The sequence below is a fragment of the Anopheles coluzzii genome, chromosome 2, assembly GCF_943734685.1.
Source record: "Anopheles coluzzii chromosome 2, AcolN3, whole genome shotgun sequence".
Lineage (NCBI taxonomy): Eukaryota > Metazoa > Arthropoda > Insecta > Diptera > Culicidae > Anopheles > Anopheles coluzzii.
The window spans coordinates 100,433,151-100,456,739 of NC_064670.1; the positions used below are offsets into that span (position 1 = coordinate 100,433,151).

The 23,589-nt window shown below is 46.6% G+C and overlaps 2 protein-coding genes across 2 annotated transcripts; both read left to right on the forward strand.

Annotated features, from left to right (window-relative positions):
• The first annotated feature begins 3,732 nt into the window (after window positions 1-3,732).
• Window positions 3,733-18,886, forward strand: LOC120961679 (G protein alpha i subunit). Its single transcript, XM_040385618.2, has 5 exons — window positions 3,733-3,847; window positions 16,376-16,847; window positions 16,911-17,005; window positions 17,089-17,277; window positions 17,361-18,886. The coding sequence occupies exons 1-5, from the start codon at window positions 3,733-3,735 to the stop codon at window positions 17,549-17,551; spliced, it is 1,062 nt and encodes a 353-aa protein (XP_040241552.2). The 3' UTR covers window positions 17,552-18,886.
• A 2,398-nt stretch (window positions 18,887-21,284) lies between these two features.
• LOC120961677 (uncharacterized) lies at window positions 21,285-23,570 on the forward strand. The gene is made up of 2 exons (XM_040385616.2): window positions 21,285-22,132; window positions 22,269-23,570. Exons 1-2 carry the CDS (start codon window positions 21,433-21,435, stop codon window positions 23,528-23,530), a joined length of 1,962 nt encoding a protein of 653 aa, XP_040241550.2. The 5' UTR covers window positions 21,285-21,432; the 3' UTR covers window positions 23,531-23,570.
• The last annotated feature ends 19 nt before the right edge of the window (window positions 23,571-23,589 follow it).

Sequence of the window (23,589 nt, forward strand, 5' to 3'; positions counted from 1 at the left end):
CCGAAAAAGGCCACCGAGAAATGAACCTTAACAAAAAAAAGCTAAAATAAAACGCACGCACACAGAGTCCCCGCCATGCAGCCGTGAGTAACATGTGTTTTGCTTCATGTTTCCTCGCTCCTCCGAGCCGGACTTGGGCATCGTATTTTTTTGTTGTTTACATCTAACCCTGCCATACCAAAAGTACAACCGCGTGAAGTTTCGAAGGCCATCATCACCCGCCCGAGCCCGCCCGATCGATTGACGGATGTAAATGCATTTTTGTGGCCCGTGCACAGGTTTTGTTGGGCCTGTGAGCTACCGAAGTAGCTCAAGTGGAAGGAGATAGTGTAGTGAAGCTTTGGATTTTCCACACACACAAAATACGAGGATGTACATACATTGTCAAGTGATTCTTCACGCTGATAAGGGAACGGCATGGAAGGCATCAATTCGTACCGGGAGCATAGTCCCCCCGTTTGAGGTTATGAGTTACGGGAGGATCACGTCCTCATGTGCAGCCATTTAGTGTAAATATTTACACTAAAGCCTAACCGTGCACGTGGAGTCCCGAACCTTAGCCACTGGGTTCGGGTGCATCTCGATCGATTTCTGGATCGGTGTGCCGGAGGGTTTGCGTAGAGTTCGACGGTGCGCCTGTGGTTTCCGGGGTTACAGTAGGCGCTGGTGAGCACAGAATAGATGGGAATCCGCTTAACGAAGGCTCCAGTCTGGAGAAGGTGAAGATTGATTTATAAAAAACAGCTTCAGACGCTTGGCGTGGCGTGAGATCGATGCACAAATTTCCTTTTGCTGTCATTGCCATAGCAGGCTGCATTCGATGCATCACGCGATATGCTTTCCCGAGCTCAAGAAAAAATGGCGATCGAGCCAACATAAGAACCATACACTCGCCACCAAACAAAAAAACATGATACAACTCCATAAGGTTGACCACTTTTGTTGTTTTTTTCAACAAATCGAGAAGGATCAACATTGAGATTATTTGCTTTTTCCGCTCTCCCGTTTTTGCCCCGGACGCCTTCGGCCCGCCGTGCGTCCCACGATCGCGTGCGTACGATCGATCGGAGTGTTTATTTTCACTGCACTGTGCGATACAATCATCTGTGGCCGTATCGAGCGATGCGTTGCAGTGCGTTGGTCAACAAAAATTCGTTGGCTAGACCTCCCTGTCCCACGTCCCGCCTCCATCCGAACACTGTAGCCGCGTTTTGTCGAAATAATAAATAATGCGCATTCGTTGCATCGTACGCAAATGCGGCCCGTTTTTTTATTATTATTTCATGCAGCGTTTAATGCCCGCGTCGCATGATGCAGCTCAACATGGGATAATAAAAAATGCAACCAAACGAAAAAAGAAGGAGGTAAACTGCCCCTTAAAAGCTGGTAAGAGCGGGATGAAGACAGGTTTTGTGGATGGTCGAAAGCTGCTGCTTCACTGACATATGGTAGAAGAGTGACCAACCCGGAAAGTGTGCCCTTACGACCGTTAGATAAATGTTGAGCTAGTTCTATACAAAGAATAAATAAACGAACCTCAAACATAATCCATTCATTGCTGATGTTTTCATTTTCCTAGAGGTCGACATTTTTCCAGGAAAATTGTTCTTTGACAATGAACAATGATACTCTCTTTTCTATAAAAAAAAAACTACGCCGGGTTGCATTTCATTTCATAAAATCTCACTCATATTATCCTTTTGTCATTGTTTTCTATTCGCAAATGGTTAATTACGTGTCGTTTACAACGAGGATCTGTTTATTCACGCATATAATGTGGAAAACGACCAATTCAAACACAATCGAATAGGCGCGCCACTAGCGGGCGCTAGCCGAACTCAGTATTCAAATTTATCCGGAACGTTTCAACAGTTTAGTCTCTTCTAAAAACTTATTCATAAGCATATTTTGAATGATGGCACACTGAAAAACTTTTTTGATGATTTGCAAAATATGTTTTCACATCATTTTACTTTTAAACGCATAAAATACTTGAACAATTTAAAAAAAGCTGCCGTTAACGATCAAATCAAGCATTCGCACATCATTTTCACCGGGGCACCAGTTGCAACTGACAGTTCGCGCTCGTGCCGAAGCTTTCCGAACTTTGACACAGTCCACGGGCCGCTGCTGCAGCCGTATTTCCAATCCAACCGATGTGCGTGCAGCGTGTGTTTCATCGAGCCGCGTCCATTCGTCTGTCGCCAGCAAAACGGGAAATTGCCGTGCCGTGCCGGAAACTTAATTTCCGTGTCACTGAAACCCCCAAGAGCAGAAAAGAAGAAACAAAAAGCATTTAAAAAATCGGGGTTTACTCCTTTGCGAGGGCTACCAAAGCACAAAGCAGCCTCGCTAGGGTCCGAGAAATTGTGTTCCGTCCAGTGACGCGCTTCGGATTGGTGTGTGAGTGATTCAACGCTTCTCGCCCAAAACGCATCTCAATTCGCTTTACACCGTGGAAAAGTGTATTGGCTCACCTTTTTTGGTGGCCCGGAAAGCAGTGGTGAAGCAGTGGCATTTTGGGTTGCCCAAAACGAAACTAACCGCCCGGGAAGCGCCCTTGTGCGTACGTGCATGTGTGTGTGCGTGTGCGTGAGTGTGTGCGGAAGTGATACACTTTCGCGGAATTCAAGCCCATAGGAACGACGCCCAATCGTCCGATCCGCTGAGGGTGCCGCAGAGCGCCGCGTCGTTATCTGGCATTCCTCCAGGCAGAAGGTGGCGGCGGCGGTGGTGCGCGCGTACGGTGTGTGTGAGTGAGTGTGTGTGTTTGGTGTGTGCAACAAGTGGCCGGAAGGAGAAGGAGAGCGTCTATCAATTGCAGACGGTGTGGTGTGTGCATCGGTGTCTGCTATTAGTGTGGTTAATTTTCGCACCGATTTTCGTGCCAATAATTTTCTCGATACACACCCGGTGGTGGTGGTGACCTGTGTAGAAGCCACGGTGTGCGGTCGAAAAGCAGGCTGCGAAAGAAAGTGCTTAATTTTCGGGTCTCTTGGTCTCATCGTCATCGTCCGTCCGAAAACGTTGCGACCCCGTGTGATCAAGCGCGGTCGAAAGAAGGAGGAAAAGGAGCGGGCTGGAGAAAAAGTAAAGAAAGAAAAAAAAGTGAAATCATCACATCTTGTGCGGGTGGATGCGAGAGAGCGTTGTGTTTGAGACGCCCAAAGAAGGGAAAAGCAAAACGGTGGGAGCCTCGGTGTATAATGTGCAGCAGCAAGGGGCAGCAGTAGTCGCGGCGTTGGATGAATTTTCGAGAGCAAATTCCGTCGTTTCGGCGCTGATCCAACAGCAGAGAAAAGCAACAAACAAAACAAAAAATATCAAACGCATGAAAAACGGAGCTCTCCCCACGCCCGCCCCACAAAGTGAAGTGAAAAACGCCAGTGAGAAGTGGTGGTGCAACATAGCAGAAGAGTGGCAGCAGTAACGAAAAAGAAGCAGCAGTAGGAAAACACACCCCCTTCGGTTTCCGTGTGTAACCAAGGAAAAAAAGCCGCCTATTGTGGAAAAAGCAAAGAGTGTGAGCAAGCGAGAGAGCGAGAAAGTGCGAACGACAGCACTGTAGAGAAATAGAGCGACAGAGAGGTAGCGAAAAAAAAACCGTCATACCAACTGAGATCGTAGTGTGTGCGTGCCGTTGGTGTTGGTGTGGCGAGACGCGCGCGGCTTCTTCGTGTGTGTGTGTGCGTGCTTTTTGTTGTTTTTTTCGTCTGTTGAAATCAAATCAAAATGGGTTGTGCAGTGAGTAGAGATAAGGAAGCCATCGAGCGGTCGAAAAACATTGACCGTGCCCTACGTGCCGACGGTGAGCGGGCGGCCAGCGAGGTGAAGCTGCTGCTGCTAGGTAAATGTCAACCCCAAGCAGGTCCGGCCCTGGTGGAATCCCTTCACTCCGGGCGAGGCTTTGCGGGGCATATCCGTTTTTCGTTTCTTTTTTTCATCCTCAAAATTCGACAAGCAATATTCACTCAATTTTAGAAAAGCTGTTTTTTAAACCACCATCTACCAAAGCTCGTCATGGATTCCCAAACACTGTACAGGGTAAAAAGGGTTTCCGTAAGGATTCCAAACAACTCCACCAGCGACCGAATCGGCAACATATGAGCGCTTGAAGCAAGCAGAAAGAGAGAGGAAGAGAGAGAAGAAGACGGTTTGCCTTCTCCCGAACAATAAACGCACGCAGCGCGCGATACGCACACAGAGACAAACGAGAGCCACACGCAATCACACGCCCGTAAAACGCGCAACCCAAGAGAGATGCTCTGGAACTTTTCCCCCAACCATATTATGTTCTACGGCAAAAAGCATCATCGGGACGCGTACGGCGCTTGATGTGTGCGTGTGTGTCTGTGTTTGTGTGTGCGTGTAACGACCGGTGGCAACCCCTGTATGCCTGGGAGTCGATCGCGCACACACCACCAATACCATCAACCCTCTCCATCGCCATCCAAGTAAGCATGATGCATATGCTTTCGGTGACGGTGGGCTTTTGGGCTTTCCGTTGCTGTGCTATGGCCCCGCTTACGGGGAAGGGAAAATGTGCCACCTTCTTCTACACTGCTGCGTGCGGAAGCACACGCTTCTCTGTATGTGCGTGCGAAGAAGAAGTAGAAGAAGCAAAAAGGGTGCTTTTTTATTGTGTACGCCACCACCATCGCCGGCTGTTGCTGCTGCTGCGGATGTGTGTCGAAAGCGCCCGATGGTCGGTCATCAGCGAGCTTCATCCCACGGATTGTGTCTTTGCTTCCATCTTTCCGTCGCGCGTCCCCGACCCACTGGTGCCAGCCAAGCAGAGGAAACTTTTGTCTGTCTCTATGCATACTACAGCCACTTCTCTTTGATGATGGTTAAAGTTGCACTCCGGCTTCGACAAAACATCAGCATCCTCCTCCGGTGCGAGCGGTGCTGGTGATCTGATCCCCGGGGAGCCCGTCGAAGGTTAAAAGAGCGAGAATTTGTTAACGAACGCGCGCGCAAAACGAGAACACTACCCAACCCTCCCCCCGCGCGCATCTGCACACCGGTTTTGATGGATCCAATTTCAAACACACAAGAGCGCTCTCTCCCCCGCACACACTAGAATGGAGGAAGTTTTGCAATAATCGGTTATTTTTATACACTTTGGCCTCCTGTATCTCTCTCTTTGTCCTTTTAACGGAGTATGGCTGGAAATGTAAATACAATTCTCGAATGGTGTTCGCGCCGACATCGGTTTTGGCCATAGTATCGGCATTGTGGTACAAAAAAAACTCCGTAATATGAGAATATAGGTGATTATATATACGAAATATTACAGAATAACAGGGCTCGACGCTTAACAGTAAATGAAAAACTCACGATCCTTTTTTCGAGTATTGATCCTGGGTTGGGCCCGGCGTATTACACGCACAACGGTAGCGCTGCCGACTGTACTACGATTGCATACCGTTGGTTGGGTGTTGAAACTCGATACGATTATAATTGGCACTTTGCTAATTCGGACGCAAATTTGCATCAGACGCCATTCAAAAGAATCTACCGAGTCAAACGAACGCCTAAGGCGACCAACATATTGCCATAAAGAAAAAAATGGGTCTCTAACTCCATCGAATACAATGAAATTCCATGATTGTGTCCAGAAAGAATGTTTGAATTTAAAATTTAATTATAATTACTAACATAATCAAAAATAGAAACAAATCTTCGACTTATTGGTTAACCATTACAGTTAATAGCATGTGGAGGGCTTAACCTTCATGAGCTTTAAACGAACCCACGACACAATGGAATATTTTAAAATAATTATAAATATTAAACCGTGATCATGATTGCTCTGCTGAGCTGCGAGTTGCCACAGACCAACACCAGACAGCAATCATTACCCATTTGATCGTTCCCATTTCGTTCAATGGATCGAAAAACGATCAACTAAAAAAAAGCTGCTCGCTCAACATAAATCGCCATAAAACACCCTTCAATCCCTTCACCGCCAGCCCAGACACACATTTACACAAACATTGCGTCCATCAGCAAGATCTTTAGCGTGTGTGGTGGCGGTGATGCAGGGCGTGCGCTTATACCTTTCCCATTTCCCTCCGAACGGAACGGGGCACACACAGCCAGACAGTGTTTACATTTGCCCGGTTTTTTCATGGACGGAAATAGCTGCCGTTAGTGTCTCGATCGTAAAAAATGGAAGAAAAAAGATGCGCTCGTTACAAATTCATTATTAAATGCAATGCACAACGAGAACTTGTACACATATATATGCACTGTTCCGCTCGTGTGTATGTGCGTCTCTAGGGTCTTGTAACATCTTGATGCCAAATGCCATCTTTGCCTCCGTCACCGAGGTCACTGAGGCAAAAGCGATGATGCGCTGATGGTATCGATTGAGGGCGACTCCGTGTAACGTCTTTCCCCTGGTTCCCCTGTTCGGAGAAAAGTGCATTTGTTGCCGTGTTTGTTGCTATGCTCCGCTGGCACCCAACATCCGGTCAAACAATCGGTTCGATTATGCGCCCAGAAATGGCGAGAAGATCATCTCGGCCCGCGCTCGGCGAAGATGATCAGCAGCAGCAACACACAGTGGCGATGATGATCATCACACATTCACACTATATGGCTGTGTGTATGTGTGTGCTGCGGCCGGTTTTGAAGAGGCTGTGGGTGGGGGATGATGAATGGTACCGATAAACCGGTGGCCACAAATTCCCGGCATCGCGTGTGAGTAATGAAGCGGCGGAAAGCGAAAAAAAGGAATATGGGATTCTTTCTTCTACTCTCGGTTCCTATTGTAGATAATGGGGTGCGCAGAAGGTAACATCCCCTAACAGGAGCATATATTGGTATATTAAACATGGAAGACACAGCTCAACACAGGCGGGAGTAAAAACCCTGACAACAAACACACACACACGGATAGCGAACCGGCGGCGGCGGCAGCGCGGTATAAATCGACTGTAATTCGCGTGGGCTACAAATCACCCCAAATGAATAACGTCCATTCTTTGCCCTGCTGTGTGTGTGCACTCGTGTGGGTTTTTTTTTTTTGTAACCACTACCAGAAAAGGGAAACAAACATGAACGCTTCCTGCAAAGATGAAAGATGCAAGAAGTATTGTACACTGTTTTTTGGACTGCAGAGGCGGAACCAACATCATCAACACACGTACACACGTACCATGTGCTCTCAGTGGTGAAGCGTCTTTAATCTATACCGAGAAGCGCATATTGGCGGCCCTGCGAGGTCACAAAAACTAACGCCCAAACCGTCGAAAAAAGTCGCCCAAGAATCAAGAAGCAATCACGACGGGCAACCACCAGGGGTGAGAACCGATCGAGACGAGGCGATCACACGACGATCGCAAGAGATTGATTGGTCATTAGCGAAGTTGATGCGAGACCGAGAGAGAGAGAGAGAGAGAGATAGAGAAAGTGGTGAACGGAACAGGGAAACCGATTGGCCTTTAATTGTCTATGGCAAGCCGGACTGGGGTGAAAAAAAAACCTCTCCCTCGAGAGATACAGCAAGCTCAAAAGAGAAGAGCATGGTGTGGTGTGGTTCCGGTATGGAAAGATCAACATTAATCGTAACCCCTTCTGCGCTTCTTCGCCCTCCTCGCCCTTGCACACCCTCAACCATTTCATTTTATTTGGTTTCGCAAATTTCGCACTCGAAAAGCGCATCTTTTCTAATCACCATTGGTGGGTGGAATGGAATGGAGCGAGTAGCAAAAAAAAGGAACCTGCCAATCCGCTGTTGTGTGGAAAAGATGGGTCTATTTTCGTACCGACGTCGTCCATCCGTCAGCTCGGATAATTCGGAAAGATCGGTGGCCAAAAGAGTTTGCTGGGGAAGGAGGAGAAGGTACGCGCGCGTTCGGTTAGTTGATGGTCTGTTGATCGAATTGCATTTCAATGAAGTATTTTTTTGTATTTTTGCTACAATTAATTTTGCACATTGCGAAAGAAAGGTAGCCCGACGACGTCGTCGTTTCGTTCATTGGTTCAGTGCAGACTTTGGGGAAAGTGCTGAGAGCTCGTGGGTGCAGTTAGCATTAATTTTTTGTTGTAACGATCAAATTTGTTTTATTTTCATTTGTTGCGGAATAAATATGCCCAGGTCAGAGAGAAGAAGTAGAGAGAAGAGATGAGTGATTTGGAAGGAAGGTATTAGATATTTAATTAAGCCCGTTGGCGACTGCTTGATTTTGATTTCGTGGATTGACACAACACAACTTTGAATTAGAATCGATCCCACGTCCTTCGTTGCAGTAGATGAATCACTTGACACAACACCATCTGATGATCTTGTCATTGCAGAGTTATTTCGCCAATATAACTGTAGATACCGAGAGCTTTGGTTCATCATTCAACAACTAAAGCAAATATCTAAAACAAAAATTATAAAATTTATAAACTTTTATAAACTAATAAAAAACCTACTTTGAGGAAAACTAAAACACCAAAAATAGCAATACAAAAGACTACGGAAAAGTAAAAAAAATGGTTCTAAAATTCTATTATATTCCAATGCCATTGCTTTCGTTACGAAGAACAGAGCCAGTCATTTACCAAAACGCAAGAAAGTGTTGTCATTTTAAGACCAAAAATGGTTATTAACAAACACTTCGCTGGGGTTATTCCCACTAATTATGTGACAATACACTGCGTAAGAGCTGCTCTAGTCCCTGACTGTTCCTACGCCCTTTCCGTGTGCTTGTAAGCCAAAGCGTTGTACGTGTTTGTTTGCTTTACGCAGCTAATTACCGCCGATGAGTCGTCTTCGAGTGTGGCGCCTCTAGAACACAAGTGTACGGACACTACTACTCCTACAACTACTGGTACTACGCTCACGTTTACACTGAGCGGCGCCCTCGCTTCCTGTTACGATGAGTCAGCTTCCAAAGATGTAACCCGCCCGCGCGGGCCAGTAGATCGGGTCCCCGGCCTCTTTACAACACAGAAGCAAATAGAAGCAGTGTAAAAAGTGCAACCACACACACACACACACTCTCTCTCTGTAAAGTCCCCGGGGTCATCGTGAAACGAGCAGCAGCAGCAGCAGCCTGCTGCCTACTGTCCGTGTTGTGTTTGCTTAACCAATTGTTAGGCAAATAAAGAGGAAAAATTCATTCATACACACACTCACCCTCTGGATCGTCGGGGATGCTCGCTCGTTCATTCAACAAAACGACGGCTTCTTCTAGCAATGTTGATGAGTCGGAGTTTGTTGAAGTGAGCAGAAGAGCAGGGGATGATGGTGGGGGGGTGCCTGTTTGTGACACCCTTGTCGTAATTTGTGGGCTCAATTAGCAGCAGCCGCATGACTAATTCGGCAAGCAAAGCCGCGTGTGTCTGCCCAAGAAGACGGAGGGGGGGAGTGTGTGTTTGATATGTGTGGAATTTCGCTGGCGAAAAAAAAAGACAAACGCGGACGTGGTATATGAACATGATTTCTTATCTGGCAGGCAAATTAAGGAGCGTGCTGGAATGTCAACCGTCGTGTGGTGGTGGTGGTGGTGCGGTCATTTGTGGATGAGGAGAAGGTTGTTCTGGTGAAACATCACTCTCTTGTGCATTATTGTTAAGCTCAACGACCTCTCCTCACTGAGATTTGGATAGGCAAGAGGAAGGCCATCAAAGGACGACCAGAGAAACCCTGTCCTTTTGATTAACCAGTGAAACGTTTAACGGAAAACGATCACATTGAACGATCAAACTGCAAACCTTAAAAGCTCAAGGTTTTGTAAATATATCCCCCCCCCCCCCCCATACAGCACAATAATGAACCTGCTGGTCGCCGATAGCAAATCGTGCATAAACAATCGTGTTATTGCAGTAAAAAAAAAACAAAAAAACAAATGACAAACATTGTTTTTACCCCTAGCAAGGGTAGGAACAGCGTGTAAAGCATTTAATTTTTCCAACTGTGCTTCGGGGGTTAGAAGTACTATTGATAGGGAGACGGAGCTAGTTAATGGCAAGGGAGGGTGTGAGAAGGCACTTTGTCACATCGCATTCAATGACATCATCGCCATCATCACCGCCACTGTCGCGTCAGCAGCGCATTGGGAATGCGGCGAACGGGGTCCGATAATCGTATCAATTCATGACTTCATGACCAACACACACACTGCCAGGGCCAGGGGCGGCCTCTGGCTGTGTCGGTTCTTCCTTTCGAGCTCGGAGCGTACTATGTGGAGAGTGCATTCTTTGAGTGGTCTGAAGCACTCTGAATGAGCTAAGATTGTGTGTCATAGAGAAGAGAATGATTTGGAGCAGCAAAATCCATTCTAACAATTGGGTTTAAAACAAATTATTGAGCATTGCTTTCGAACATTATATTTCATAATAAATCGCTTGGATTCGTTTTCCAAAATGCTTTACTCGAATGAGGCACAAACAGCGCAAAGCTGTTCTGCTTGTGTTGCCTTTTTGGAGTGTATAAAAAGCCAACGAAATCCACGAGCAAGAAGAACGTTATCGGCACAAGAGGGCAGCGCGATTGTTGAGTTGTTGTTACTGCTGCTGCTGCTGCTCAAATGAGTGTTGGAAGTACATTTTATTACCTAGACAAACCAAATGAACTTCCTTTGGCGATTGCCGCCGTCGTCGCCGTCGTTGTGATCAATCTAAAAAAAAAAGGGGAAGGATGGTGAAGTGCAAAGGGACTTGGTGGGAATCTACCCAGAGGCATTACCTTTTTATGGCCTCCTTAACCAATGTGTTGCGCGTAAAATTGCAATTGCTTCTTCTATTCGTTTCTGATCGTTAATGTTATGCTTATGTTTGTTAGACAGTTTTGTTCGATTGCAGCCATTTGAAGCCTATTTTCATTCAATTTACCTTACTAAGCTGTAATTTATTTTGCTGCCACAGACGTGAATACGCAATACGGTGGTGGACGTGCAAAGTGCGTGACCAATGGAAATTGTGCGAGTCACAAAAACCCAACCTAATGTTGATGCCCCCTGCTTTGCTGTGTTGGTCGTCAATTCAGTGGAGACTTGGGAATGGTCGGCCGGCCCATCAATATTACTTAATGCTCCCATTTCCCCGTTCAGTCCGTTTTTCCTTCACCGGCTCCGTAATCGAGATAGAAGGGAGAAAAAAATCGTCCAAAAACACACACACATTTTGCAAATGAAAGGCCAGCGACAGTACACACACGTGTGAGTTGAGTTGTAGTGATGTGCTCTCTGAAGCGCACCCACGACTCCGATCCGACTTCAACTATTGTTAGTCCGATTCCGACACCGGCAAAATGGAACCACTAGATCTGTCCGGAACCTTCCGGAGTCCTTCGGAGTCGTCCAGAGTCGTTCGGAGTCGTCCGGAGTCGTTCGGAGTCGTCAAGAATCGTTCGGAGTCGGAGTCGTTCGGAGTCGTCCGGAGTCGTTCGGAGTCGTCCGAAGTCGTCGGAGTCGTCCGAAGTCATCCGGAGTCGTTCGGAGCCGTCCGAAGTCGTCCGGAGTTGTTCGGAGTCGTCCGGAGTCATCCGGAGTCGTCCAGAGTCGACCGGAATCGGAGTTGGTCAGAGTCAACCGTAGCATTTGTGCTTGTGATCAGACTTTTCCTTTAGTTGTGTCTTTCACTTTACGCGTGCACTTATACACCCCTTTGTTTCGAAGGTCGACCTCGGCCGACTCCAGATGACTCCGGATGACTCCGAACGACTCCAGACGACTCCGAACGACTTCGAACGACTCCGAACGACTTCGAACGATTCCGGACGACTCCGAACGACTCCGGACGACTCCGAACGACTCCGACTCTGAACGACTCCGAACGACTCCGTACTACTCCGAACGACTCCGACTCCGAAGATTCCGAACGAATCCGGACGACTCCGAACGACTCCGGACGACTCCGAACGACTCCGGACGACTCCGAACGACTCCGACTCTGAACGACTCCGAACGACTCCGGACGACTCCGAACGACTCCGACTCCGAAGGACTCCGACTCCGAAGATTCCGAACGACTCCGGACGACTCCGAAGGACTCCGAACGACTACGACTCCGAACGACTCCGGACGACTCCGGACGACTCCGGATGACTTCAAAAGATTCCGAACGACTCCGGACGACTCCGAACGACTCCGAACGACTCCGGACGACTCCGGGCGATTCCGAACGACTCCGGATGATGCAGGGCGGACCTACCTTCCGGAGTTGATTCCGAATTTATCGGAGTCGGTTCGGAGTCGACTCCGGATCTATGCCAACTTTACCCATAACTATTGAGTTGGTGTTGGTCATTTCATTAAGTGCATGTTTGTTTTTTTTTGCACTAAAACGATCGTGTTGAAAAATAGCACAACAAGAGTGTTACAGCACGATTTCGATGCGGTCGGATCATTGATGACGGATTGGTGCAATTAAATGTATAAAAAGACCCCCCCCCCCCCCCAGGAAATGAAGGGAAAAGAAGGAGGGAGGTTGCACTGGCGTCGAGAAATCCATCCAAAGTGTGCACCATAAAACACTCTATTTAACTGTTTCAATACAATCCGTGCCATTCGATGTGCTTCATATAGCTCTCCGTCAGGGAAAAAAGCGTTGGCCAACTTGAGGGGCACCGAGACACACAGGGATTGAACGTATTATCACATAAATAAATCATGAACTGCGCACACATACACATTGGGGCGATCATTTTGCATCCGTTGCTTTGCTGTAGAGAGAAAGAGTAAGAGCGAGAGAGACAGAAAAAAGCAACGTAAAAACACACAAGGAAGGTTGTAACTGTCATCCGCCGAGGTACGTCCGGTCCGCCGCCCCGCTCCGCGCGGGTTGATCTAGTTTTCTTCTCCCCGCCTTCCCGACCATTAGACAGCGCAATCACGCATCGCCTTGTCAACGCCTTGTCAATCTTGCAGTCAATCTTTATCGAGTTTTGTTTCGTGTTCGATATGAACTCAAGCAGGCAAGAGGAGAGGGGTAAAACGGAACAGAAAGTCGTGGATATAATAGTGGATTAATGAAACAAATCAAATGGAAGAGAAGTAAGGGGTGTTTTGGGGAGGGGCGATGAGAGCAGGTTTACCAACATATCCCAAACCAACCACACGCAACATGTGTGTATGTGCCCGGTAATGTGTGCAAGACATTGGGGGAGGGGAACAAGCACACACACACCCACACACACAACATGTCCTATCCGTCGCTCTGCAGTGGCGCACGTGTAAACAAACGCCCCAAAAATGTCTTCCATTGGAAACAGCTAACAATTTTTTTACGGTTAGCAAAAAAACGAAGCAAAAACGCCAAATCTCTTTCCTCTTTCTGCGCTTGAACACTGATTGTGTGTGTGTGTGTTGTGTGGGGTTTGATAAGGAAGGAAATCGGTTAGCGCAACAAAATTATATCGGTGGGGGAAAATATACAACGGTGTGTTGCAAGCGCAAGATAGTGGCACACGACGACGATGATGACGATGATGATGGTGATGGCGTGTGATCATGATTGGCGATATAATTTAGCAACTGTGTATCGCTGTCTTGTAGGACATACACGAGAGTGGTCGAACATCATACACACACACAAGGCGAACGAACGAGCGAACGAACGAACGAGCGACAGCAGCAGTTGATGTTCGATTATCGCTCCTGGACACGATAAATGGTCTTTTAATTTGTTAACGTTGTTTTAGTGGACGTGTAGCTTTATTGAATGCCTGTTTCACCACGAAACCGTTGTTAGAAAAGTGAAATATGGGCTGGTTTATTTCACTAGTTATTCAACACGGCCATTCCAACGATTTCCAGGGATTCTCATAGTTGTGAGACACTTCCTTGACTCTTTCCACTGGGAAGTGAGCTTCATATGACGGAAATTTTAGTCTATGACCCTCTTGATGGACGGGCTTCTTGGAAATTCCTATTGGATTTTGTCCAACAAGGGTGCTATAGAGTCCAATTCCCTTTACATTAAGTTCATTTCACGTAAGAAGGAGTCCATGAAGTGTCCCACAGCCATGAAAACTCCTGGAAAACCCTATAAAGTGTACCAAAATGTTTAAGAACATACTTCTTGTTAGTGTCTAAACAAGCTAGCAAAAGCAATTACAGATGTAAATGTCACCTTGTGTGAAGGAGTTATTTGAGATAGCTTGATTAGTAATGTGAAATTCTGGGGTTTTTAGTTATACTTCTAAAAATAAGATTATTTTCAATCAATTTTTAGACCTTTTATATATTTCTTTATTTATGCCTATTTCTATTTGCTCATTTTTCATCTATCATTGGCATTAAATCATAGATGAAGGATTAAAATTGCTATAAAAAAGGTTAATATTTTTGGAAATTATGTGTGTATCCTTTGTCCAATTCCTTAGATGTAGAAAATTTAAGATTTTAGCCGTTTTTTATGGAAATATAATTAAAAAATTCAAAAACACCAACTTCACACTACCTCTGTATGCATCTTAAATGTGCACTTAGTGTTCGAATGAACGTGATCGTGATATTTTTAGTTTTAATTTTTTTTTAATTTAATACTTGTTTTAGCGAATTGTGACATTTTATATGTCAACAGATTTATCAAACACAATATTGTACCTTCACTTTCACACTCGAACACTAATTGGATGTTGTAGAGTAGGGGTAGATGAATGAAAATGCGTGCCAGTGAACGCAACATGAGGATTTAACTCATTAAGAAAGAGTTTTCGTCACTCCTATGACTCTTCCACGAGTAGATTTTTGTGCAGAGTTATAAACTGTTTGATCCCCAAAAGTGTCTCTCTAGTCGAATGCAACTTACTGAAAACAGTGTTAAATCATATCATTCTACAATCGAACCCAGCGCCCAAAATAAAGGCAATAAATTAATCAGCTACTGGCGTTTTGGACGGTCGCTCGCTCGCGCTATCACATTTGGAAGCCTCAGCCACTTCCCATTGCAGTAAAGTACGATTAAAGATAATAATACCATTCACCCTGCTCCCCTCTAGAGCTACAGTAGTAACCACAACCAGTCACAATAGGACATTTTGCGCGAATTAATGCAATTCCCAAACGGAAGAAGAAGTTGTATGCAAATTTGGGAAGGAAAAAATCGTAGCTAGAAATGGACTTTTTTGTTTCTGTCTACCACCATCTAATGGGCTGAAAAGGGCAGACTTTTTAATTCCCCTCACGTGCCCAATGATCCGCCAACACTGCTGCGTCTGTTCGCGCTTGACTATGTTGAACATTAAAAGCAGTCAAAAAGCGTCAAGAGTACTGTGTGTCGCTGCCCCTGCTTTCGGTCGATCGAGCGCGAGAGGAAGTAGTGCACACACAAAAAATGGCCAACGCCAACACTGAACGAGAACTTTCAGTGACGAACTTTTTGCGGCCAGAGTACGAGAGAGCAGTGAAGGCAATAAATCTTTTACTCTGTGCTGAGAAATCCTTATTTCACCACACACACATGAGATTATCAACTTTCTTATCAAAAGTGTGTGCCCGATCGAATCGGAGCTGTTTGTTTGGACGGGCGTGGTTTTGAATATATAAACTTCCTATTGTAGCGATACATTAACCACATTAATTACTGTGCTGCATTGCTGCCGGCTCTCTGGCCAGTCTAATCGTGTCCCATATGTCGCAGTTTTGTCTTAATTAATCAAAAAAAAAGGAAATGCTGTTCTTATTTGTTACTTTCTTTGAGTTGGCCATTTCGGTAAGTGGCAGCTCATTGGGGAGTAGAAAAAAAGTATATTCTACTGAAGGTCTTTTGTCCGAACTTCACTTTCTTCTATTCGTCTTGTATACGAAAGTCTCAAAAAAGCTTATCAGGTTGTGTCAATCAAACCCCTGGCTGGCTTCATATTCGTTTTGTATGATTGTAAACAGCGCAAAATGTGCGTTGCATCATGTCGGGACACTAACAGACAGACAGCAATACTTCTAGTTCCCCCCCTGAGTTCCCGTCCTTGGACATCACTTGGACCATGGCGAGAAGTCAATTGTTACTTGGCTCTATCGTGCACCAAAGATCACCACCCTCTCTCTCTATCTCTCTCTCTGTTTAACTTCACGTTGAATTTCTTGATTTACTTTACCGACGGCGAAAGGCGTGAATCATCAGATTCTTGTCAATAGTCCGATCTACACGGCTGGGTGGGGCTGCCCCTGCTGCCAATCTTACAAGATTGACCACGGTGACCCAACCCCGCCCGACTAGAGATCAAATTCATTTACTGTCGCTCGGTGGACGGTGTTGTCTGCTGCTCTCGACTTCAATTACTCCCATCGTAAACTTGTTTTTCTATGCTAGATATTTTGAGGATCGATTGTAAAGAAACAGAAATGTATGAAAACTCACTTTCTCTCACTCACAAATGCCTTACTAATGCTTTGTTTCCTCCTTTCCTTCTCAAACACACACACACACATAGGTGCGGGCGAATCGGGCAAATCGACCATCGTAAAACAGATGAAGATCATCCACGAGACGGGCTACTCACAGGAGGAGTGCGAACAGTACCGGCCGGTCGTGTACAGCAACACCATACAGAGCCTGATGGCGATCATCCGGGCGATGGGCCAGCTGCGGATCGACTTTGCCGACCCGAGCAAAACGGACATTGCGCGCCAGTTCTTCACGTACGCGTCGGCCACCGAGGAGGGCGAGCTGACGCCCGAGCTCGTCGCGCTGATGAAGAAGCTGTGGACGGACCCGGGCGTCCAGCAGTGCTTTGCGCGCTCGCGCGAGTATCAGCTCAACGATTCGGCCGCCTACTATCTGAACTCGCTCGATCGCATCTCGCAGCCGGCGTACATCCCGACGCAGCAGGACGTGCTGCGGACGCGCGTCAAGACGACCGGCATCGTCGAGACGCACTTTAGCTTTAAGTCGATACATTTCAAGTAAGTGTGTGCGGGTTTATTGGAAGAGCAGAGTTAAATTAAGCAAATTAATGTCCTTTTTAGAATGTTTGATGTCGGCGGTCAGCGATCGGAGCGAAAGAAGTGGATACACTGCTTCGAAGGTGTCACGGCCATCATCTTCTGTGTCGCACTCTCGGGTAAGTGTGTTTGTCTATCACCACCACTGCCCTTTTTTTATTAATTTCCCCGTTTCTACTTACCTTTTGCTACTCTTTTTTAGGATACGATCTAGTGCTGGCCGAGGACGAGGAAATGAATCGCATGATCGAATCGATGAAGCTGTTCGACTCGATATGCAACTCCAAGTGGTTCGTCGAAACGTCCATCATCCTGTTCCTCAACAAGAAGGATCTGTTCGAGGAGAAGATCGTCCGATCGCCGCTGACAATCTGCTTCCCAGAGTATACCGGTAAGCGCGAGCGCCAATTCAACGCGACTTACGATGTAAAACTAATCCCGCGAATCCCTTTTCTTCTTTTCTAACTGCTCCAGGTTCCAACACGTACGAGGAAGCGTCCAGCTACATCCGGATGAAGTTCGAGAACCTGAACAGACGAAAAGATCAGAAGGAAATCTACACCCACCTAACGTGCGCCACCGACACCAGCAACATTCAGTTCGTGTTCGACGCCGTCTCGGATGTGATCATCAAGAATAATCTTAAGGACTGTGGGCTGTTCTAAGCAGACGAAGGGGGGCTGCTTCTTTTGTTTGGTTTGTTTTGCAGCGTAGTACAGTGGCAGTAGTAGTAGTAGCTAGTAGTAATATGGACTTGCAATGACCGGCAGCTCCTACGGTACAGAGAAAGCGACGACACAGTGCCCGGACGCGTCCGGACATTGACGAAAAGGCCGACAACAAAGCAGACATTTGGCCTCTGCCTTTTGTGCGGCGTTTTTCTTTTTTACCTACTTATATCGTTAGGGAGTGCTATTATTATGTTTAGTTACACCCTACCACCCGAACCCCCAGATCGCGTCCCCGTTGCCCCGTTCTTCACCCGTGGTAGATTACTTTACTAAGCGCAAAAAGAAACGTTCAATAGAGCACAATCTCCTCTCTCTTTTCTGTTTTGTTCACCTGTGCCGTGTGTAATTGGTGCTTATACAGACGGAATACAGCATTAATTTGACGATTGGGGGACGCGATCGACCACACGGGCGCCTTTTTTAGACGATAATTTAATTCATATCCATCATCCTTTGATTTGCCTTTTTCATTTCACCGTCTTCGACAGAAGTGCAGATATTCCCTCAATCAATAACCCTACTTCTTAACTCGTGTGTCTAAGCCTTTTGTATTTATCTAAGCCAAACACGCACGAGAACGGTTCTGTGTGTGTGTGTGTGTTTTCCATATTGTTTTAATCCTTCCGTATATTAAACAAAAAAGAAAAGAATAGGTTACTGTAGGCAAAACTAGGTTAAGGACTATGGAAGACGAAATGGAAATGGTGGGACGTTTGTAATAGAAACGTTCGTTGGGGAAGTACGATTGTGTTTTTGTGGTACGCCAAGACGCTTGCAGGCGCGTACATCTTCAAAACACACAGAAAAGGTGACATTAATTAACAATTTTTTTTTCTTTCACAATGAAACAGAAATGAGTCGATACGACAAGCCCAGAGAGAATTAGCTACCTTTTTTAGCTATCGATAGCGGTAATGTTTGTGCAGGTACTCCTCCTTTCTGTTGGATTTCCAATTTCGTCCAAAAATTCATTTCGAACAGAACAAGCACACGTTAAACGTTAAGCAACACAACATTCTGCTACTCTTAAATGAACAGGGCGGAACAACGTGTGAGAGCGTGTGGTTTTTTGCTGCATTTTCCCTTTTTTTTGGATAATTATCTAAATTATTAAGCCAGCGCTATAAAAATGCCAATTTCTTTGCCATTCCATCAGCGCAAGCTCACGCGCCATCTAGGTAGGGGGTGTGTAAACCCAATCGCGGGAGTGGCCTTTCGTTTCGTTTCGTTCCTTTATACTAATTTTCTCGTATTTAACATGGACTTTCTGGAAAACGAAACAAAAACAACAATGTCTCTCTTTCAAAGGGTATAAGTTTAGCTAAAACTATCCATTACTGCTGCTCGTTGCGTGTGTCTCTGTGGCACTGGTGTGTGTGTGTGTCTGTGTGTTTTAAAGAAAAATGAAAAGAAATCACACACGTAAGAGCTTCTAAAAATTCCGAAAATGATAAACACTCTACTGCACGGTATTATCCGCTTTGCTTTATCCTGCGAAGCGCGCAACATTGATTGCCTCTCCTCCGCGTACCTTTTCGATGCGAGTTGTGATTCGTTGATCATTCTGTGTATAGTGAAATGTGTGAAAGATCGATCGTCGTGTGTGTGCTGTTGTTGTTACCGGCTGCACCACCGAGTGGGGGGGTACGAGTTTTGTTAGCAAATAAGCTGTTAAATGTAGTGAAAATGACGAATGAGAACATTGTTTCTTGTATTTTCCATCAAAAATGTATTTTTACTGCTACAGACCGGGAAAGGAGATGTGTTGTTGGGGGTAGTAGAAGGCCGTAGTTAGTTGTTGCAAGCATACCCACAAAACAAACAAAACAAACGCACAAATGAAATGTTTTTTACACGGACCCCGACAGACAAACAAACAAACGAAAACAAAACAAAAAAACAAAACATCTCAACCAGATGATAGAAGAATTTATTCTCCACAAACAAACGTACACATATGAATATAAAGTATATTTTTGTATAAAAGAAAATCATATTGATACGACGACGACGACGACGACAGCAAACGAAAGCGGTTTGAAAAGAATTTGTTTTTAGCTCGTTTAAAGAGAGGGCAATTTGTTAGGCGATCGAATTGGAAAATTGATAAGCTTATTGGAGCGAGAGCAAGGAAACTGTTGTTGTTATTCAACTACTTTTTATCAACGGGTGTTATATAGGCCAATAATAGTCTTTACAAAGAAAGAGAGAAAGAGAGAGCGAGAGAGAGAGAGAGAGAGAGAGAGAGGGAGAGAGAGAGCGAGAGAAAATGAGAGATGGAAAGGAGAGAGTATAAATGTTCAAATTCTTCCTGTTTTTTATCCTACAAATGTTGCCTCAAAAAATATCATCCTCCTCCTCCTCCTTCTCCATGCCAAGCTAATTTTTGTGTGTGGGCAGCTTTGGTATATTTGTTTAATACAGAAAAGGAAAGTGATGTAAACAGCACAAACAAAAACAATCATACAAATATCCTCAACTATCTTTGTGTTAGCCTTTTTTTCCAGTAAATTTGCAGAAATTGTTGTTGGTGCGCGAATCCATTTTTATACGAGCATATATATTTATACAAGAAAAAGCAAAAAACATTAACACACGCGAACTGGAAAAAAAAGCAAACGAAAACCACCGCACAAAATGGGAGAGAGAGAGAGAGAGAAATAGAACAGTAGAGCAGTAGAGAAACAAAATGAGAAGGAAGAAACGAACTGACGGATAAAATGGGAAGGAGGGATTTTATTGGCTGCTAAACAAAAAGTGCTAAAATGCGTAAGTGTATACATATTATACGTTTCTATGCATATATATTCTATATATATAAATATAAATCAATGTATGAATGTTTGTTAAATGAGAAAAAAACACACATATACACACACACAGACACAAGAACACAACACACATGTACTTGAGGAAAAGGATCAGCTGAGGGAGAAGTAAACTCTGAAAGCGTGAAAGCGTGATGAGTCACGCAAGGACAGACGCAAGCGCACACAACACAACACACAATACAAAGGAAATGATATACTAACATCGAATATTTAAATCGCAAAAAAAACCCTTGATGAAAAGGTGTGTTCACTTTTGTGAACTGTGTGAGGCAACAACAGTGTGTGAAGGGAGAAGAAGCGCATTAGAAGAGAGTTTTAATTTTTAAAACAGCAGTTGAAGAAAGGGAATCCTTGACAAGCGTAGCGTTATTTAAGAAAAAATCAAAGAGATAGAGAAAGAAGCCCCAAAAAGGCGAGAGAGAGAGAGAGAGAGAGAGGAAACAGGGACAATTAACGGGAGGAAAAACGCTTAAAAAAAGAAAACGCGCGCACAAATCAAAGCAGGCGCTCGCAAGTAACACGTGGATGGAATGCGCAAACAGCGTGCTGCGTGTGTGCGTATACTTTGTTTTGTGTTTCGCGCAACAAAGCGATTCCAGGAGGGGGCAAAATTCCTCGTTTCGGGAATGAGTGGACAGAAAGTTTGCGCGCACAAAAAGGGGTACACACCACCACTCTCTACTACGATTGACTTTATTTGATATCAAATATATTGAACCGAGCAAAAATAAATATAAATGATTAATGTCTTTTTTGCTGTTGCTGCTGCTGCTCCTTTGCGCGTACGATGATCAGTATCCGGAACAATAATCACCACCGCCACCGCCATCATTAATATTAAGCTGTAATCTCCATTGTATTATCGGTCCGCCCCCTACACGCTGGTACACCGATGTACAATGTCGTTGAAGTCGTTAATCGGCGTCTTACCGTTCGCGCAACCACAAAGAAGTTTCAAGCGCGGTGTGTGTTCCGTAGTTGCGTATGGCCTTCTCCTGTCATTTGTGGTGTCACCGGGCGTTTCTGGTCTGCCTTTGCTGGCTCGCCGCTCAACTGTTTCGCCCACTGGTCGGGGCAGAAAATCTGCTCACAAGCTTCGAGGTGCAGCATGGCTACATCTACCCGCCGGCCGTAACGGTGGCGGAAGGGGAAGTGATGCATCTGCGCCTGCTCGTCCCGATGCAGGAGGGTGATCGGTGCCTGTACCGTGAGCCCGGCTCACCTACCGACATCGATGTGCATGGAGGAGACAATGACTCGACCAGAAGAAGGACCAACAAATTGCTCCGTTTCGGTGACGCAGAGTGCAGCATACGGGTTAATCCGGTGCATCGGCGTGATGGCGGGTTTTGGCGATTGACGCTTGTGCGCGGAACGGAGCGTATCCGGGGCGTCACGATGGTGGATGTGATTGAGCGTCCGGCCGTGCCGGAAATTGGTGCTGGCGGCAGTGCGTCCGTCAGCTCGTTCGATGAGATCAGTCCGCAGCGTACCGAGTACTGTTTCGTGCAGCGACAGAGCAGTATGGAGGGCGGTGGCGATGGTGTGGTGGTGCCAATGTACGAACGGTGCCATCTGCCGCTGAGCGAAACCGACCCAACCGGGGCCGGGGTGTGGAGTGTCATTGCCGGCGTGCAGGGACAGATGCGCGAGATGAGCTACGGAATACACATCGAGAATAAAGGTATAGGGAGCAACAATGGCCGGTGTGGTTGGGGCACGTGCGTTTTATCACCCATAGTTTCGAAGGTGGTCGATAATGATTTATCTCCACGCGCCACTGTTAACACCATTGTTTCGCGTTCTCTTTCTTTCCTTAGAGGAACAAATCGTCACTGCGGTTGACAAAGAGCTCGACTACCACGTGCTCTCCTGCACGCTGCGCTACACCAAGCTGACGCTAAAGTTCTGTCGCTTCGTACGACTCGCGGACGGGCTCGGGCTGAACGTCGTACCGGGCATTGGCACGCCGCGCTACGGTTACATCGGGGCCGGCTTCGAGCGCAACGAGTGTGGGCTGGAAATTCTCGGCCCCGAAGGGCTGGACAAAGGCACCTGGAAGTGTTTGCTCGGCTATGGCGATGAAGCGCTCACGAAAGTGTCCGGCGCGATCGTAGACAACTCGGACACTAGCCCTCCACTAGCGATCGTGGGGCGGGACGTGACAGCAATAGCGCAGAACGGCACAACCGCCTCGCTGCTGTGCAATGCCAACAAACCGATCGATTACTGCTGGTTCCGGGGACCGCACGGCCAGTTCTACTCGCTCTCGGAGAGTCTCACGCACGGCGACGGTGCTCCCTACTGGTACAGTGGCATCGCGCTGTCGATGGGTGAGTGTGGCATTACGTTCGCCACACTGGTGGATGGGGAGCATGCAGGCCGGTGGCACTGTTACGTCGGCAATGGGCACGTTTCAGCGCTGGAAGTATCGGCCAGCTTTGAGGTGCGCATTTCGCCCAGCCAAATCATTTCGCCGGCGGGGGATCGGGTCGAGGCGGTGCTCGGGTTTCCCGCCCTGCTCGGCTGTGATTCGATTCCCCGTGGTACGCCGCTGCAGTACTGTCGGTTCGTGACGCCGGACGGGGAAGCGTTTAGCTTGAATGAAAACGTGACGACCGAACGGCCAGTGTTGGGCCGGTTCTACTCCAACCCGAACCACAATCTAGCCAAAGGCTCCTGCTCGCTCGTGATTGCCGCGGTGCGGGAGGAAGATTTCGGTCAGTGGATCTGTGCGGGGAAGATTGAGGGTCATCCGGTGGAACACATTTATGGCGTTTTGTTGCACAACCGGGACGATGGTGGAGCGTCGGGAGGGGAGGATGAGGATCCGACGGCCACGGGCGACGGCACACTTTCGGCGGCATCGATCAGTGGGATGGTTGTTGGGGCGGTGGCGGTCGTTGGTGGTGCGGTGGCCGTTGGCTACTGGCAGTTCCGGAAGCGGCTCCATCGGCAGACGGTTGCCGCGAACGAGGAAATTCAAATGCGGACGATGGAAGAGCGGCCGAGAATAAGCGTGTTAAGCACGAGCATTAGCGAGGGCAGCAGCAGCAGCACCAACAGTCAGACAGCTTTGTAGTTTTATAAGTGTAAAGGGTTCGTTTATATTTGAAACATTGTTCAGTGTGGGGTTTCATC

What these genes read in the sequence shown, in the direction of transcription:
- LOC120961679 (XM_040385618.2), top strand. Translation starts at nt 3,733, where the DNA reads ATGGGTTGTGCAGTGAGTAGAGATAAGGAAGCCATCGAGCGGTCGAAA. An exon ending in CTTCTGTGTCGCACTCTCGG is followed by an intron (nt 17,006 to 17,088) that starts GTAAGTGTGTTT and finishes ACTCTTTTTTAG; the next exon opens with GATACGATCTAGTGCTGGCC. An exon ending in CTGCTTCCCAGAGTATACCG is followed by an intron (nt 17,278 to 17,360) that starts GTAAGCGCGAGC and finishes TAACTGCTCCAG; the next exon opens with GTTCCAACACGTACGAGGAA.
- LOC120961677 (XM_040385616.2), top strand. Translation starts at nt 21,433, where the DNA reads ATGGCCTTCTCCTGTCATTTGTGGTGTCACCGGGCGTTTCTGGTCTGC. An exon ending in AATACACATCGAGAATAAAG is followed by an intron (nt 22,133 to 22,268) that starts GTATAGGGAGCA and finishes TTCTTTCCTTAG; the next exon opens with AGGAACAAATCGTCACTGCG.